The sequence below is a fragment of the Macrobrachium nipponense genome, chromosome 8 (assembly GCF_015104395.2).
Source record: "Macrobrachium nipponense isolate FS-2020 chromosome 8, ASM1510439v2, whole genome shotgun sequence".
In the NCBI taxonomy this organism is placed as follows: domain Eukaryota; kingdom Metazoa; phylum Arthropoda; class Malacostraca; order Decapoda; family Palaemonidae; genus Macrobrachium; species Macrobrachium nipponense.
In genome coordinates, this window is record NC_087203.1 from 3,695,113 (window position 1) to 3,713,192 (window position 18,080).

General features: G+C 42.9%; 1 protein-coding gene across 2 annotated transcripts in view; it reads right to left on the reverse strand.

Annotated features, from left to right (window-relative positions):
• The window catches only part of LOC135222587 (enoyl-CoA hydratase domain-containing protein 3, mitochondrial-like), a 184,799-nt gene that overhangs the window by 88,856 nt on the left and 77,863 nt on the right, over nucleotides 1–18,080 (reverse strand). For both annotated transcript variants that reach the window (XM_064260661.1, XM_064260660.1), the window contains exon 3: nucleotides 5,489–5,618. In XM_064260661.1, the coding sequence (XP_064116731.1) occupies nucleotides 5,489–5,618 (130 nt within the window). The remainder of the gene's footprint in view (nucleotides 1–5,488; nucleotides 5,619–18,080) is intronic.

An 18,080-nucleotide genomic window follows, 5' to 3' on the forward strand; every position in this document is an offset into this window, starting at 1 on the left:
ATACGAACGCCACGTTCATGCTTTGCTATAATTTCATGTTTTGCTTCCATCGAAATCATTTTCTTGGGTTTTTCTTATCACCTGCTTTGTCTTTAGCTTTGAGACCCATGGTTAATAATAAAATAGACAAAATAACACTAAAAATAGGCGCAAATACAACAAACTAAACAACGACGTGTTAACATGCAGCACCAACAAACAAACAGACTGAACGCCATTTATCGGTCGCCTATACAACTAACACTCGTCGCAAAATCGTATCTCAAATATTTCGTTGTATATCAAAGCTTATATTTTCGCAAATTTTTTGTTGTATCTCAAAACATTTGTATATTAGGGCAATCGTATGTCAAGGTTCCAGTGTAATTTGATCAGAGAGAGAGAGAGAAAAAAAAAAGGGGAGTAAAAGGAAGGGGAAGAAGGAAGAGAGAGAGAGGAGGAGAGAGAGAGAGAGAGAGCGAGAGAGATGAGAGAGACGTCCTTGGCGGCAAACAATGGTCTCGGGGATTGACGTAACGTTTATTTTCTGAACAGATAGGACGAGAGAAGTGTTCGTTTCAGTAAACGGCCTCTGACTCATGGCAGGAAATGTTTTGTTGATACTAATATATAAGCCTATTAAAGATACGTTTACTTTAATTAGTCTATATGATACGTAAATAGTAATCAGCTGTTCTTGTAGCCCTCAAGATTTGGCAAAATCACTCCAGGTTGAACATAAAAAACTTCAAGAATGTAGTGTCACCAGAGGATTACAATAGTTTTTACCTTCAAGAACCAGCATTCTTTTATGAAAATAACTCCAGGTTGTACATAAAACTACAGGAAACAACATGTAGTGTAACCAAAGGATTACAAATAAGGTTTTATAACTTTTTATTAGTTAAGACATTTCCAAGCGTCGTTCCGGCTTACGACGATTTTCGGCTTACGACGCGTCTCAAGAACGGAACCCCCGTCGTAACCCGGGGACTGCCTGTACTACTCAGGTATAAACATTTTTATTTTTTTTTTTAACTATGAAAATAGGCAGTTCTAGGCATTTTTATGGGGGGGGGGGTTCAAATATTTGAGGATTTTAGTTATTTGTGGTACTAAATGCAATGAAGAAGATGAAGAATGGGAAGGCAACCGGACCAGACATGATTCCGGTGGAGGCATGGAAAGCATTAGGAGATGAAGGAGTGGATATACTGTACGATCTTATGATAAAGATCCTTGAACAGGAAAAGATACCAAATGAGTGGCGTGGGAGTATATTGATCCCAATTTTTAAAGGGAAAGGCGATGTCCAAGAGTGTGGTAATTATAGGGGCATTAAATTGATGTCCCACACTTTGAAGATACTGGAAAGGATGATAGATGCTAGACTGAGAGAAGAAGTACGAATAGGTAAAGAGCAGATGGGATTTATGAAGAGAAGGGGAACAACAGATGGTATATTTTGTCTGAGGCAAATAATGGAGAAATTCGGGGAAAGACAAAGGGACATATGGTATTCATTGACCTGGAAAAGGCTTATGACCGAGTCCCGAGACAAGAGGTATGGAGGAGTCTGAGGGAGAAGATAGTGCCAGAGAAGTATGTGCGATTGATACAAGAGATGTAACGGAATGTATTTACCAGAGTGAGGAGCAGTGTTGGGGAGACAGAAGGTTTTGAGGTGAGAGTAGGATTACACCAGGGGTCGGCTCTGAGCCCATTTATCTTTAACATAGTGATGGATGATATAATGGAGGAAGTAAGGGAGACAATACCATGGAACATATTGTAAGCGGATGATATTGTTCTGTGTGCAGAGAGCAGGGAAGATCTGGAAGTGAAATTGGAAAGATGGAGACAAGTACTGGAGGACAGAGGAATGAGAATAAGTAGATCTAAGACAGAATATATGTGTACCACCACTGAGGGGGATGATAGAGAAAGTATTCAGCTTGGTGGAGAGCAAATAAGGAGAGTTAATAAGTTTAAGTATTTGGGATCTTTTGTTAACGCTGGAGGAAGTATGGAAGAAGAAGTAAAACATCGGGTACAGGCAGGCTGGAACAACTGGAGAGCAGCCTCTGGAGTTCTTTGTGACAAAAGAGTGCCGCTTAGGTTAAAAGGAAAATTTCATAAGACGGTGGTAAGAACAGCAATGCTGTATGGTACGGAAACAGCAAGCATGAGAAAAACAGAGCAGAAGAAGATGGATGTGGCAGAAATGAGAATGCTTAGGTGGATGTCTGGGGTGACAAGAGAGGATAGGATCAGAAATGACTACATAAGGAGGTCGACTAAGGTGGTGGAAGTATCAAAGAAAGTGCAGGAGGGGAGGCTGAGATGGTATGGACACCTGTTGAGGAGAGATGAGGACCACGGTGGGAGACATACTATGGGGGTGGAGGTGCAAGGAAGAAGAAGAGGGAGACCAAGAAAGAGATGGAAGGACTGTGTGAGAGGAGACTTACATGAGAAGGGAATTGATGAGGCAGAAGCGCAGGATAGAAATAGATGGAAACGGCGACCCCATATAAAAATGGGAACATGCTGGGAAGAAGAAGAAGAAGAGTTATTTGTGGGAGGGACATGGTACCCATCTCCCATGAATACGGGGGTAAACTGTACATGCAATATACTGTAACTGGATACAAGCAAAACAGCTTTTAAATAAATCAGTGTTATATAAGCATAGTTGGACTGTTCAATTTTTTAAAATTATTACTTTTCTCCAAAAATACCTTGGAGGAATAATGGGAGGAGACGCCTTGCTGCGGGATAGGTGAAGCCACTCAGGCCGCTGGCCACCATATTGGGACTGGCAACTGAATCCCTGGGTCGACCGTTAAGGGGTCGACCATAGGTGCGCGACCTCGCGATGACTAAGGTGTCACTCAATTGTTTTTAGTTTAATTGAAGCACTAGTCATGACAACATCTTCCAGTGAGTTAACCTTATTCATACACAATGCCAGTATCTCTTACTTGTGATGGGACATCTTCAAATCTATGATAATGAATCTTGGCTGCACCTTTGAAAACGACACCATAGTATTGGCTTTTAATCATCCTGTAACACAGAAACCAATATGTGTACTTCTAGATCCATGTCACATGAAAAAACTTGTTAGAAATTGTTTTGGAGATATAAAAATGTTGATTGATAAGAATGGAAATTATGTGAAATGGGAGTACATAGAACATTTGTACAGACTCCAAGAAAAGGAGGAACTGCACTTAGGTATTTAGCTCAGGGCTGCTCATGTTGCATGGATGAAAAAAAGATGAACATTAAGTTAGCGACACAGCTCCTTAGTGAGTCTGTTGCAACTTCTTTAAAAATTCTGCCCTGATGAAAAAATAAGTGAATTTGAGGGAAGTGAAGCTACTACATATTGAATTCATTATGGTATTGAACACCTTATTTGACATATTGAATTCTCGAAATATAAATGCCAAAGGATTTAAAAGCCCAATTCAGAAGAATAATGCAAGTGATATTAAAGATTTTCTAATAAAAGCAGAAACTTATATCAGATCTTTGAGACTTCAGGATGGTAAAGACATCTTAAAATCAAAAAGAAAAACTGGTTTCATTGGCTTTCTCTATTGCATACAAAGTCTTCAGATTCTGTGAGAAAATTGTATTGCATCAGATGATGGGCCTTTACAATTTTTGATGACCTACAAATTCAGTCAGGATCATATTGAACTATTCTTTGGTCAAGTAAGAAGTATGGGAGGTCATTATGATAATCCAACAGCGAGACAATTCTCTGCTACTTACAAGAGGCTACTTGTACATAATCACTTAATGGATACCATTCGTGGCAACTGCTTGCCATTAGAGTCGGTGACCATATTAACTGCTTCAAGCAGCATAAAGAATATAAATGCTTCTGCTTCAAGACATCGAATTTTAGATGTTCAAGAAGCATATTCAGATGACAAGGAAATTGATTATGATTATATTCCAAACCATTACCACTTGTCAAAATGTTCAAATAAAATAGTAGCTTATATTACAGACTTTTTTGTTTTTAAGTTAAAAAAGTCTTTACATCGTGAAGTCTGCATTGATGCATTAACGTTAACAGACGCTAATTTTCGTCACACCCTCATCAGATTAAAAACCAAAGGAAAATTGGTGTATCCATCAAATGATGTTATTGATATATGCAATACATGTGAAAAAAATATGACGGAAATGTTGTCCTGCAACAAAACACTGGGGAGAGTTAACTTCCATAAATTAGTTAGTTCAGTATTGGCAGCTTACAGAGGCAAAACAATATTTTTAGAGTTCAATTATCACATGTATGATACTCAACCATTGGACAATCACTTGCACTTATTGATTAAAGCAATAACTGAAAAATATTTGCAAGAGATATAATTATGCTGGTAAGCAGATTACGTATTACTAAACTTCAATCGCAGGTCACAGGAAAGTGTCAAAAGATATATACTAAGGTAATTCATTTTAGCGGTCAATAATTCCTAATAGTAGGCGATAACAAACAGTAAGGACTAAGGAATAAGCAGACATAAAGAGAATAGCTTTAAATTTGTGCCAGTAATAGATTATATGTATATAAGATTATGAAAAATTTGTATTGTATTTCTGAGTAATAAAGTAAGGTATTATGTACGATAAAATAATTAACTATGTTCTTTAAAACAATGATAAAATGTCTAACACTTTTTGCCTCCATTTATGCCATGAAAAGACACATTATGGAAATAAAAGATGGGAAAAGTAACTGAAGCGTTTCTATTAATCCTTGTGGTGTGGTCTCTCTTTTGCCAGTCCTGGGCATGGCTGCCACATGGTAAACTGGCTTCTCCTTCCATTATTCCTCCAAGCAAAATACATATTTAGAATTTTAGAGCTTTTCAGTTATAATTAGAATTACAGATAAGATATCGTAAACCTATACTATCTAAATAACATTCTTGGGAAAATTTTCACAAGAGTTCATCGTGACTAACTATATTAACACTCCTCAAGTTTAAATATCATTGATTGAATTTTTTACATTTCCATCAAATCCCTCCCATCTATAGTCTCAATAATCAACTTTCATATACTATCCAAGATAATTTCTCTTCATCATGACAGGAAAATCACCTAATGGGAAAATTTCCACACAATTCAATCCAAAAGGCCTATTGCAAACCATATATTTTAGGGGGGAGGGGGATAAAAGCAAGTCAGGGAGAGGAACACAAATGAGAAGCAGGAAAGGAAAAGAATGACATGCCAAAAGACTCCCATCCAGACCAAACTCACTTGTATGCTTGTAGCTCCAAATGATGCATCCTTTAACAAGATATGCTTCAAAAACCTACATTTGATAATTCACGATTTTAGTCTCTGTACTACCAGTAAATCATGAATTTATCATTTATCTAATAAATTTCATACTTTGCATAAGCACAACACTTCAAATTTGCCTTCCACAGAAATCAAACTGCATCATTACTGAAAAGGTAACACTTATGCTTACCAATTCCTTCAAATTATGTCCAGCTGAGAAGACCTTCCCCTCTGCTCCTAACACTATGCATCTAAGGGATGGATTTTCCTTGTTTACAGCTTCATGTAGCTCTTCAAGAACATGCAGGGAGAGTGCATTTCTGTACATAAATACAAAGGTTGAATTAATGCATACTGAATGAATAATCTGTGGCTGCAGACAGACACATAGCAGCAATGCCAGCAGCACCAACATTTCTCAAGCTTACAGGTGTTCATACTCACTCCTGTCATTTATCAACGGTTTCATCTTTAACTGACAAACAGAAAATGATTAACATCAAATTACACATTGGTGCCACAACAAGGAAATGTCACTGAGGTAAAAAAAAGAGCATATTTTAAAAGTACTGTAATTTGTATTTTTCATAACATACAAACCTGAAGTTCTTTATATTAGGATAAGCTTGCAAATGCTAACCAGAACAGCCAATAAAAACTTACTGACAAGGCCATTATCTATCAATGGGTAGGGATAAGTCCAGCAACCTGTCGGTCTGCTCTCCACTTTGCCTTTTGGTCCAGGTAATAGATGAGAGGGGTGATTACTTGATAAGACTGGAAAAAGAGTAAAATGTCAGAGACTTGTACCTGTAAAATGTCAGAGCTTTGGATATTGTAACCAACAGGTTTGTTGCTCTCTGTCCCTTTCTCTCCTTCTCAAGAGAAAGAGTGGCCATGCATCCTAAAACTAAAAACAAATTAATTACGGACTGGTACCTCATTGTGTACCTTACCTGCACAGCTTGCATGTCCAGCATGTACTCTGCCAGCACTCCAACTCTCTGCCCTAAATGAGAGAAGGGAGAGAGAAAGTGGGGGACCAGTCAGACATACCCTCACTCACCAAATATCTTAAAAGAGGTGCTATCTGTCACCTTAGGAGAGCTGCAATAGCCAACCTTGTTAAGCAGTCACCACAGAACCCAAGAAAAACATGTCCAAAGACTTGTAGGCATTGTCCCGCAGGTAAAAGGAGGTGAAAATGGTCTGCCATGACCAAACCCCTGTATATAACACTTGCTGAACTGACTGGTTCTTCCTGGATGCCACAGTCAGACTGTACACTAGCTTTCCTTGCTAGATGAGTCATATGCCTGCTTGACCATCTCATGGAGCCACAAAAAAGGTTGTGTTCTTGGACACCTCTTTCTTGGCCCTGCCAGTACTAACAGTCGCTGACACTCAGGTCTGAGATGTTGAGTCCTCCGTAGGTAATACTGCAACACTAACAGGTCACAGTAGCATCTTGATTGGATCACTATCTATGAAGTCCTCCAGGGAAGGGATCAAGGACTCACACCTAGCATCAGGGACCTACAGGTTATGAGTCTTTGCTATGAAGTCCTGCAGAAATTCAAGTGAAACTGCTTCCCATCCCTTTAAGTACAGTGGTACCTCAGGATACGAAATTAATCCGTTCCGAGGTGGCCTTCGTAACCTGAATTTTTCGTATCTTGAACCGCATTTTACATGTAAATTGCCTAATTCGTTCCAAGCCCTACAAAAACTCCCCAGAAAATTGTATAATAAAGCTAAATTGACCAATAAACAATGAAATACAACAATTTGGACCATTCAATACCTAACTGAAACTACATATATACTACTAATATGTACTACATACCTGTAAATAAAGTGCATTAATGTACATGGTATACAAGAAATACTGTACGTACATACGTATGTATGTAGTAAAATGTGGAACCTTACCTTTCGAGTGAGGCGATCTCCAAAAGTGACAACAGAGGAGGAGGACAAATGGCAGAAAACTTGTACGTACACTTAACTTTACGAAACACATTAAAAAATATCAGGAAACATTAACACTAAACTGTACGAAACACATTAACAAATGGCACAAAATGTTAACACTTAACTTTACATAAAACTTAAAATTAAATTTTTTTTTTTTTTTTTTTTTTTTTTACATTTTTTTTTTACTTTTTTATACTTTACGTTTTTTACAAAATTTCAATTTCTTCACCACAGAATGGATGCCAGTCCGTTTACGGAATTTATCAAACCACCCCCGAGAAGCCTTGAAGTCTGGGGTTGCTGTCGATGTCCCTTCTCCTCTGTCGTCTTCGGCCTGAGCAATCAAATCGCCGAAAATAGCGCTGGCCTTCTGGCAGATTGCCGTCTTGGTTATCGTATTGCCAGCGATTTCTTTGTCCTCAATCCATAGAAGAAGCAGCCTCTCCATCTCATCATGCAAGTGGCTCCTCTTGTTGGACAAAATAGTCACGCCCTTGGAAGGTGTAGCTGCTTTGATGGCTTCCTTCTGCTTAAGGATGGTGCCTATCGTCGACGGATTTCGGCCGTATTCCTTAGCGATCACACTCAACCGCATGCCAGCTTCATACTTTTTAATTATTTCCATTTTTGTCAGCATAGAAAGCATCCTCTTCTTTCTGTGAACTTCAGCAACTTTCTTGGGACCTATGACTAATACTGTATGTAATTAAGTTATGTAGTATACTAATTAAGTTCTCACACAACACGATAAAGTAGTACAACGAAATCACTAACACGAATTTACGTTAACAAACGAAATCATATATGTGAACGAACGAATTCCATGTGCGTACGATAACGATGGCGCGAAGCAATGGCTGAAGAAGAACACCTTTACGTAGAGCACGATGGGAGAGATGCTGACCAATAGGAGAGCAGGATCTTATGGCGGTGACTAGCATCAGGAACTAATGGGAGAGTGGGAGGATGGTGGCGAGTCTACTCAGTTGGCGGCGCGCGAGTTTTAAAATTGTTCTCGGCGGTCCCGGGTGAATCTCGGGACTTTACAGCAACAACATTTTGTAACCTGAATTATTTTTGTATGTAGAGCCAAATAAATCTTCGTATTTGCTTTCGTAACTTGAATTTTTAGTAAGCTGGGACTTTCATATGTTGAGGTACCAGTGTATTTTACATCAAAGAAAGGCCATGAAGCTCAACTACTCTCTTTGCTTAGGTCAGGGCAAGGAGGAAAAGTCTTAAGGGTTAGATCCCTGTCTGACACTCTCTGTGAGGCTCATACAGGAGACAAGTGAGGCTCCATAGAATGAGAGACATGTGTCCCACTCAGGGGGCCCAAATTCCCTGAGAGGACACTGTAGTGCCTGCGTGTGTTGCGGGCTAGGCTGAATGGAAGCCTTACACAATTCTTCCTTATGTAACCAAAATTCACTGAGTTTTGCCCACCCATTTAGCTTAGAAGGTGGCACCAAACTTAAAAGTGAGGAATATCTTGCTTGTGCCTGGAAAATGAAAAGTATGACTGGCCCCTATTCTGAAGGGTAGCAGGACAACCGACAAAAACGACCCCAAGTGGGGATAACAAAGCGTCCTTTTTTTGTTCATCCTAGCCCCAAGGACACTAACTACCAAGGGTACTTATAGCATTGCATGATTTATGCCATAATATACAGTAAGGATATGAGTTAGTTTAAGCAAGCTTAAAGATATTTAAAAGGGGAGCTGTCATAACAGCAATTTTATGACCATTAATCACTTTTATGATTCTTGACTTTGTTATCAAAGGCATACCCTATTGTAGATCCCTTTTGCTGGCCTAGTTCAATCTACAAGTAGGAAAACAGAGTTTATTTTTCCTCTCAGGGGAGAACCATGCCATGTGCAGCAGGACTGCTGAAGAATGAAAGCATCTCAGAGTATATTATACCCAGGATTCTTGTCAAAAGGTTTCAGAGTAAGAAAATGTTTGCTGAGGTGAAGGTGGAATGTTGAGAATTGGTTTTTAGGATGTCTAGAAATGTAGGCCAAGGTAGGCCAAGTCTTGTGTCTGGGAAATTGGGTTAAGTTGTCAGGTGGTATCCTAACTTTGGAGAAACTTTATGTCATTGGTATTGCCTCAAGAGTATTTTGTCTGAGGGGTGCTGTAATGTACTTACTTTGTCTGGGGTCATTGTAGGTTAACACTAATGTTAAGTTCAGTAGGTGGTACTGTAATCAGTGCTAGGTGTAAATTTTACCAATTGGAATGCCATTTGTTTTATATACCTTTGATGATAACAAGGGGTTTGAACAAAGAAAAAAGAGGTTGAAAAAATTGACTTCCCAGGAATAAGGCCAGGTTTACTGAAGAGGGAGGAATTTACATAAAAGCTGGACTCTAGTTTTAAAAGCACTGTATTTACATAAATTTACAGAGGTCCAGGAACACAAGGGTAGGTGAACTTCTTTCAGTCCACCGGAACACGTGGTGGGAGCAGCCCGGCCACGTGTTTAGGAAAATTTGCTCAACGGAGCAAAATTGCAAGCTTGAAGGAATTCCAAGTCCTACCACAGCCAGGGCACAGCGTTTGTCTGCAAGTAGAGGGGCACACGAGGGCGAACTTTACTCACTGTTTTCTATCAATCAAAAGGCCACTCAGGGGGAAATGAAATGACTGGGAAATTTGCACAGCAGAAACTACTTCGTGGCTTAAATTCACTACGAGATTGTTACTAGTATCACAGGGGAGTAATTACAGAATTGAGCCCATATGGCGAAGGGGAATGAAACACTGCATAAGTCGCCTTGGAAAATGAAATGAAATACAAAGGTAAAACAATTCCCTGGTTGAAATGGAATTTCCCTTACAGTACCTTTAGTGATGATGCTGGTTGTCCTCTTCTCCAAGTCTCGACACTATGGACTTTTTTTCCTTGTGTTGTGTTTTCACTTTGGAATACTTACTTTTTCATCATGGAACGTCAGGAAGTTACTGCATCTAAGTTGAGTACTGAAATTAATGTTTGATCTTATTTAAGGTAGCGATGGGCGATATAAACATGTTTAAATTGGTTATATATGGGGGAGCGGCAGCTGCGCGTTGCCGCTCCCACGCCGCCATTTCGTGGATCGCTACCCGCATATAGTTACGCTCATATCGGCATCCAATTGATCCCCTATACTAATTGGAGTTGATTATCATTCATTTAGCAGTTCCTCACATATATAATTTGTAGATGCTTTATTATTTAGCTGACATTTAAGAATTTGTCCGATCGCGGGGGATAGCCTACCGACCGAGCTGCATGCTCTCGGGACGTAGCCTACTTCTGTTGGCCTTATTTTACATCTTAAGGTTGGCATTCCAACCAATAATCTATCCAAGGTTTATTATATGCTACATATTAGTTCCTACTATAAGACAACCTTGTCTGCATACGGGAGAGCCTTGGCCCTCCTGTAGCCTATACATAACGGTCCATGAGCCACCCTGGTCTGCCTGGCCAACCTGTTCAGATCGTTTCGATTTCCGAAGTTTAGGCCAGCCGCTCGAGAGGACTCATTGCTTTCTCTCTCGTTCCATATTTATTTCTATTTTCATGTCTCCCCCGCATTAGGACAGTATATGTATGTGTGTTATGGTTAGATCCGAGGATACGGATATTTATTATTGGCATGCGTTAGTAGGCCTATAGGCCTACTACTCCGATCAGTTGGATCCTTCCTACCGCGTGGTTGTACACCTGGCTGCGAGGGTTTCCAGCTGATTGCATGTGAGCCACCCTTCTAGCCGACCTCCCTCCCCCACGCACCCACCTCAGTGGGGTATAGGACTCGCCTCACGCTACGCCACGTAGCCGACCCGAGTTCTTGCCTAGTGGGGGGGAGTAGGGAGTACGAGCGGTGGGGGGGAGGGGGGTAGGCTCACCACACCTTGCTCAGTATGAGTGGTAAGGGTGCCCTACCCGGGCGAGCCTTAGTTTGGCCACCTGGCTCGTCTGGGCGGTGCGCTCTCCGGACCACATTGTCATGTCCCCTTTCCACGTTCTTATTTCACCAGACCTGTCCCCCGCTCCGGCGGAACCAGGACCCCGGCTTCAAGGTACAGTAGTACCTCGAGATACGAAATTAATCCGTTCCGAGGCGGCCTTCGTATAATGAGTTTTTCGTATCTTGGAACACATTTTACATGTAAAATGGCTAATCCGTTCCAAGCCCTCCAAAAACACCCCATTAAATTTCATAATAAAGCTAAATTGACCTATAAACAATGAAATACTACAACAATTTGGACCATTCAATACCTAAATTAAGAATAAAAATCCAAACCTGTAAATAAAGTGTATATTAGTGTACAAGAAATATTATTACTGTAACGTAAAATGTCGAAACTTACCTTTCGAGTGAGGCTATCTCCGAAAGTGGCGGCAGAGGAGGAGGAGGAGGACAAACGGCAGATACGTACACTGAACTTTACGAAACACATAAAAAAATGTCAGAAAAACAAACTAAACTTTACAAAACACATTAACAAAACTGTAACACTTAACTTTACAAAAAACTTAAAATAAAATTTATTTTGTCTTTTTTTTATTTTTACATTTCGTTTTACTTTTTTATAGTTTACGTAATTTCAATTTCTTCACCACCGAATGGATGCCAGTCCGTTTACGGAATTTTTCGAACCACCCATGAGAAGCCTTGAACTCTGGGGTTGCCGTTGATGTCCCCTCTCCGCCGTCGTCTTTGGCTTGGGCAATCAAATCGCCGAAAATAGCACTGGCCTTCTGGCAGATTGCCGTCTCGGTTATCGTATCGCCATCGATTTCTTTGTCCTCGATCCATACAAGAAGCAGCCTTTCCATTTCATTATGCACATGGCTCCACTTGTTGGACAAAGTAGTGACGCCCTTGGAAGGTGTAGCTGCTTTGATGGCTTCCTTCTGCTTAAGGATGGTGCCTATCGTCGACGGATTTCAGCCGTATTCCTTAGCGATCACACTCAACCACAAGCCAGCTTCATACTTTTTTATTATCTCCATTTTTGTCTCCATAGAAAGCATTCTCTTCTTTCTGTGAACTTCAGCAACTTTCTTGGGACCCATGACTCTATGTACTGTACGTAATTAAGTTACGTTCTCACAACACGATAAAGTAGCACAACACGATAATATGTACGTACTGCAAAGAAATCACTAACGAATTTACGTTACTAAACAAAATCGTTGGAGCGAACGAATGCCGATTGCGTACGGAAAAGTTTCGGGTGCGAAGTGGCCGAGGTAAAGCACGCTAACACGTAGTACGTATGTATAGAAGATGCATGATGGGAGGGATGCTGTCCAATTAGAGAGAAGGATCTCATGGCTTGGCTAGCATCAGGAACCAATGGGAGAGCAGGAGGATGGTGGCGAGTCTACTATAACTAAGATGGCGGCGTGCAGCGCGAGTTTCAAAATTGTTATGGGGCGAATCTCGGACTTTCAGAAACCTTTCGTATCTTGAAAACTTTTCGTATGTAGAGCAGTAAAATTTTTCGTCTTTGCTTTCGTAACTTGGATTTTTCGTAAGTTGAGCCTTTCGTATCTCGAGGTACTACTGTATTGGCTATGCGAATAGCTCTGATACCTTACTGACCAGATACAGGCCAAGGTTTTACCAATCCCCTGTTCTGTTCCCATGAAGCCGGACCCAGAGTCGGGATAGCTAAGTGTATTTAGACATGGGATGGGTAACGATCCACTTCGGTTGGATCAGTTAGTTATGCATAACACACATATATATGTACACATATTGATATATACGTTTATAGATACATATACATAATAGTATTAACTAAGTAAGATACCTTATCTTACCATACTTCAGGTTGTTTACTACGGCGGACATACTACTCCGCCGGGTATTTAAAACCAAAGTACCTTGTTAACGCTAGCCCCTCGGCCTTGTTCAGTTGTCTTGGATTGTCATTTCCATCCCTCACCCTAGAGGAATAGAGAATGGGCTTGAGACTCAATCTTATTTCACTAGATTATACGTCTCCGGTGCCAACGGAGTCAGGACAGGTTTTTTCCTTACCCTGCCTCGTTCCAACAGGCCTATACTTGATGGCATGACAAGAACAAGAGTTGGACCCTGGAGTTGGTGAGAACAAGGATGCATGATACCCTAGTGGTAAAAAATATTCTTTCACCGGAGTCACCTCCGATGACTGTAGTATAATGCATGCCCCACCGGACACATCTCCGGTGGGTCTAAATAGTGATACTCATGTATCATTCAACTTACAGATCTTGCGTTATCTGGAGACGGGGTACACTGCCGTCCTCCAAGAGCCCTGTGGGCATGTAGTATGCTGGACCCACGCTGGGTGTGCGGTCCAGGTGGGGAACCTGGTGGTATGGCACCACGAAGGATGTGAGGTCTGCTACGGACTGGTGAACGAGTTCACCTACGAGTCGGTATGTATCACTCTTGATAATGATACAATGAGAATCAGATTGAATATATCATGTTGATTCATACTAGGCTAAGGTTAGTATCTAGTTTTAAGAATTGACGCAACTTTCTCTTACAGAGTATTCAAGCCGTCAAAGAAGTGGCGTTGGCTACTCTGAAGGCCTGGGTCGGCAGCTTTGGCCGCAGTGCCCAAAAAAGGACAGCCCTAATGCTCTCCGAGGAGATGGCAGCGCTCATCTACCCCGGAGCAAAGAAGTCATCGGCTGTGGAGGTAGTGGTAGCGGCCCCCTTCATCGCCAGGATCCAGGCAGACACCACGCCAGCGCCGGAGGACGGATTCGGCGAGGAGGTGGTCGGAGATGTAGCGGCCTTAGATCTGGACCAGGAGCCCATGGTTGTGGACAACCAGGGCCAAGGTAAGAATGTTGATGAGGCAGGTAGTGTAGGGGCTCAAGGCTTGCTCTTAAGCCTATCTCATTCTTCCTCCTTCTCTTCTACTTCTTTTCAGGGATTCGCCGGGAAGCTTCAGTCGGTTAGACCGAAGTCAACATCGGTGGTCCCTAAAGTAAAAAAACCCGGTTGACTTTAAGGCTGTAAAGAAGTCCTTGCCTAAGCCAAGGTCCGGAACCAGTCGCGTCACTATGCCATTGGCTCCTAAACCCGAGGCGGACACGGCAAAAGCTACTCCCCCTCAACAGGTGTTGAGAATGAGAGTTCCGAAAGCTAGGACCCTGGTACCTAGCTTTGACCCAGAGGCATTCTCTGCGAACATGATGCAGCAGGTGGGGAACATGGTAGGGAACTTGGTCCAGACCAAGTTCCAGGAGAAGTTCTCCCAGCTGTCTTCTACGCTCGAAGCCTCAGGCCAGTCCATCCAATCCTTATCGGAGAGGATGATGACTCTGGAGACCCTAGTGGCGGGTATCTGTGACACGATGGCAACAGGACAGCCTCAGTCCGGACAGGCAATTCATCCCCTACCAATGCCAGACTCCTCAAAGCTGCCTCCCTTTAAGAATAATAACCCTTGGAGGTCAGCAGCATACGCACCGTTTGCGGACGGTATGCTCACGATTGAGGGATGCGGGACTCAGAGACTGGAAACTTAGAGTTCCATCCTCCGGGGCTCCAGTTTCCTTACAATGGTTACGTCCATCTAACAGAAGACGCGATGATAAGGGAAGATAAGATCCCAAGGGAGACAGTCATCTTCCCCAGGGAGCAAGCTCAACAAGCTTGGCTCCAGAGTTTGACAGAGTGGCAATGCGTCAATACCAAGTTGACGGCCCACAAGAGCCCCTTTACCATCTTCACGGTAAATGAGGATACCCCTACCCCATGTCTATCCAAAGTGGCTGAGCTAACGATGCAAGCAGCCATGGAAGAAAAACCCATGCCACAGCTCCGGGAGACAGATTTGCCTTCCCTTCTGCTCCCCGGAAGCGCAGATTGTTGGGTAGATGCTCCTGCCACCTTTTCAGTGGGTAAGCTAGCGCCGGACTGTGGTACCACACTATTCAGCGAGCGGCTTCCTAGGCTTCCGGACAGCTTAGTCAAGGCCGAATATGACGGAAGGCTAAGACTAAGTAGGTCCCTCAACTCCGCCATGTCTGAAATGACGTCACTCATCTACGCCGATGAGTCCTTATTTAAGGTTCTAACAAAGTCACTACTTCACACGGTGCAATGTGACCTATATGACTTTGTAGTGGCGAGGCGGAACTGTAGGAAGCATGTTCTGGCGGACGCATCCATCCGCCACGAACCGAACAAGCTCATTAAATCCTCCATCTGGGGAGCAAACCTCTTCCCCGACTCCGCCGTTAACGAAGTCTTGGCAGAAGCAGTGAGGGTGAGCCAGTCTTAAGATTCGCTGGGGACTCATTCCTAAAAGGAAACCTGAGTCCGCCGGAGCGAATACTAAAGGAAAGAAGAGGTTGAGGAAGTTTCAACCCTTCCAATCCTCCCAACCACAAATGTTGGTCCACGCGGTTCCGGTGGCTCAAGTGAGCCAACCCTCAACGTTGAAAGCACAACCACAGCAGCAGTTCGTGCTTTAGACCCAACCGTCTCAGCAACCCCAGGCTTCGACCTCCTTCTCCGCCTCCCCGGCTTTCAATGCTACCTTTGAAACTCAAGGGTTTCAAGGGTATAATAGGTTTGCCAGAGGTAGCCGTGCCAGAGGAGCCTTCCGACACAGAGGTGGCGGAAGAGCCTCCACCTGAGACAAAGGCTTCCGGGGAGCCCGTGGTGGCCGTCCATCCGCCAACCAGTGAGACTCCCCAGGTAGGAGGGAGACTGTACCTCTTCCGACACCAGTGAGGGTTCAGCACCTGGGCACAAGGTATTGTGACCAAAGGTCTGGCATGGAGTTGGATACAAGGACCTCCTCCATCAAACACCTTTTACCAAAGACCAACAGCGGAACTGATAGAGTATACCCGAGAATTACTTAGAAAAAGGGTAGTGTCACAAGTCAAAAACTTGAAGTTTCAAGGGCGCTTGTTCAGCATTCCAAAGAAAGACTCGAACAAACTAAGAATAATCCTAGACTTGTCCCATCTAAACTCATTCATTCATTGTGACAAGTTCCGAATGCTGACCGTTTCGCAGGTGCGGACCTTACTTCCCCTTGGGGCCGTCACCACCTCTATAGATCTTACAGACGCCTACTATCATATCCCGATAGCAAGACACTTCCGCCCCTTCCTAGGCTTCAGACTAGGAAAAAAGGCTTATTCCTTCAAAGTAATGCCATTCAGGCTCAACATAGCGCCCAGAATATTTACAAAGATAGCAGAAACAGTAGTCCAGGAGTTAAGGAGAGAAATAGCCAAGGCCACAAGACAATTTCTCAAGGGCAAGCAGATGTCCCAGGCAGATGTCAAGGGCAAGCAGATGTCCCGGAGGAACCACGAAAGAATCCTAGGTTCACTCCAGTTTGCATCAGTTACGGACGTACTACTGAAAGCCAAACTAAAAGACATAAACCGAGTCTGGCGATCGAGAGCGAACAAGAGATCCCGGGACAAAGTATCACAGATCCCGGCAATCTTACGCAAGAGACTCCACCCCTGGACAGAAGTCAAGAGTCTGTCTAAATCAGTATCACTGCAGTTTCCTCCGCCGGCCCTAGTAGTCCATACGGACGCCTCCTTGAGCGGCTGGGGGGGATACTCACAATACAAAAAAAAGTACAGGGGACCTGGTCAGTGTCATTCCGCCAGCTACATATCAATGTACTGGAAGCCATGGCAGTGTTTCTAACCCTGAGGAAACTCTTACCAGCCAAGAAAATCCATATCAAGTTGGTATTGGACAGTGCGGTGGTGGTCCACTGCATAAACAGGGGAGGCTCCAAGTCGAGCCATGTAAACCACGTAATGATAGCCATATTTGCCCTAGCGGCCAGGAACAAATGGCACCTATCAGCCACTCACCTTGCGGGAGTGAGGAATGTAGTGGCAGACGCTCTGTCAAGGACTACTCCGCTGGAGTCAGAGTGGACCCTGGACGGAGGGTCATTCAAATGGATCAGTCATTCAAATGGATCTGCCAACAGGTGCCGGGGCTTCAAGTAGACCTTTTTGCCAGGGAATCGAACCACAAACTAGCATGTTATGTGGCTCCCAACCTGGACCCTCTGGCTTATGCCACAGACGCTATGGCAATAGATTGGAATATCTGGAAGAGAATTTATCTCTTCCCTCCGGTGAACCTGCTACTGAAGGTTCTGAACAAACTCAGAACCTTCAAAGGTCAGATCGCACTAGTGGCTCCCAACTGGCCCAAGAGCAATTGGTTCCCTCTACTGGTGGAATTAGGACTCCGGCCCCGGCGGATTCTCAATCCGAGACTGACGCAGTTGGTACAAACGCGGACTGTGTCCGCTTCCTCAGGAATTCAGAAAGCCCTAACTTTATGGACTTCATGAAGTTTGCAGCACAGAAAGATGCCAACATTGATCCTCAAAACATCCGGTTCCTAGCATCAGATAAACGAGAATCAACACTGCGTCAATATGATTCAGCAGTGAAGAAGCTAGCCACCTTCTTGAAAGACACAGAAGCACAAACCATGACTACGAATCTGGCAATAACCTTTTTCAGAACCTTGTTCGAAAAAGGGTTAGCAGCGAGTACTATTACCACAACCAAATCGGCATTAAGGAAAATATTCCAATTTGGATTTAATATCGATCTCACAGATTCGTATTTTTCTTCTATTCCTAGGGCTTGTGCTAGACTTAGACCGGTAAATAGACCTCGAACGGTCTCCTGGTTCTTAAATGATGTCCTTAAGCTAGCTTCGGACACTGTTAACGAGTCATATCCTTATATAACGCTCCTAAGGAAAACATTATTCC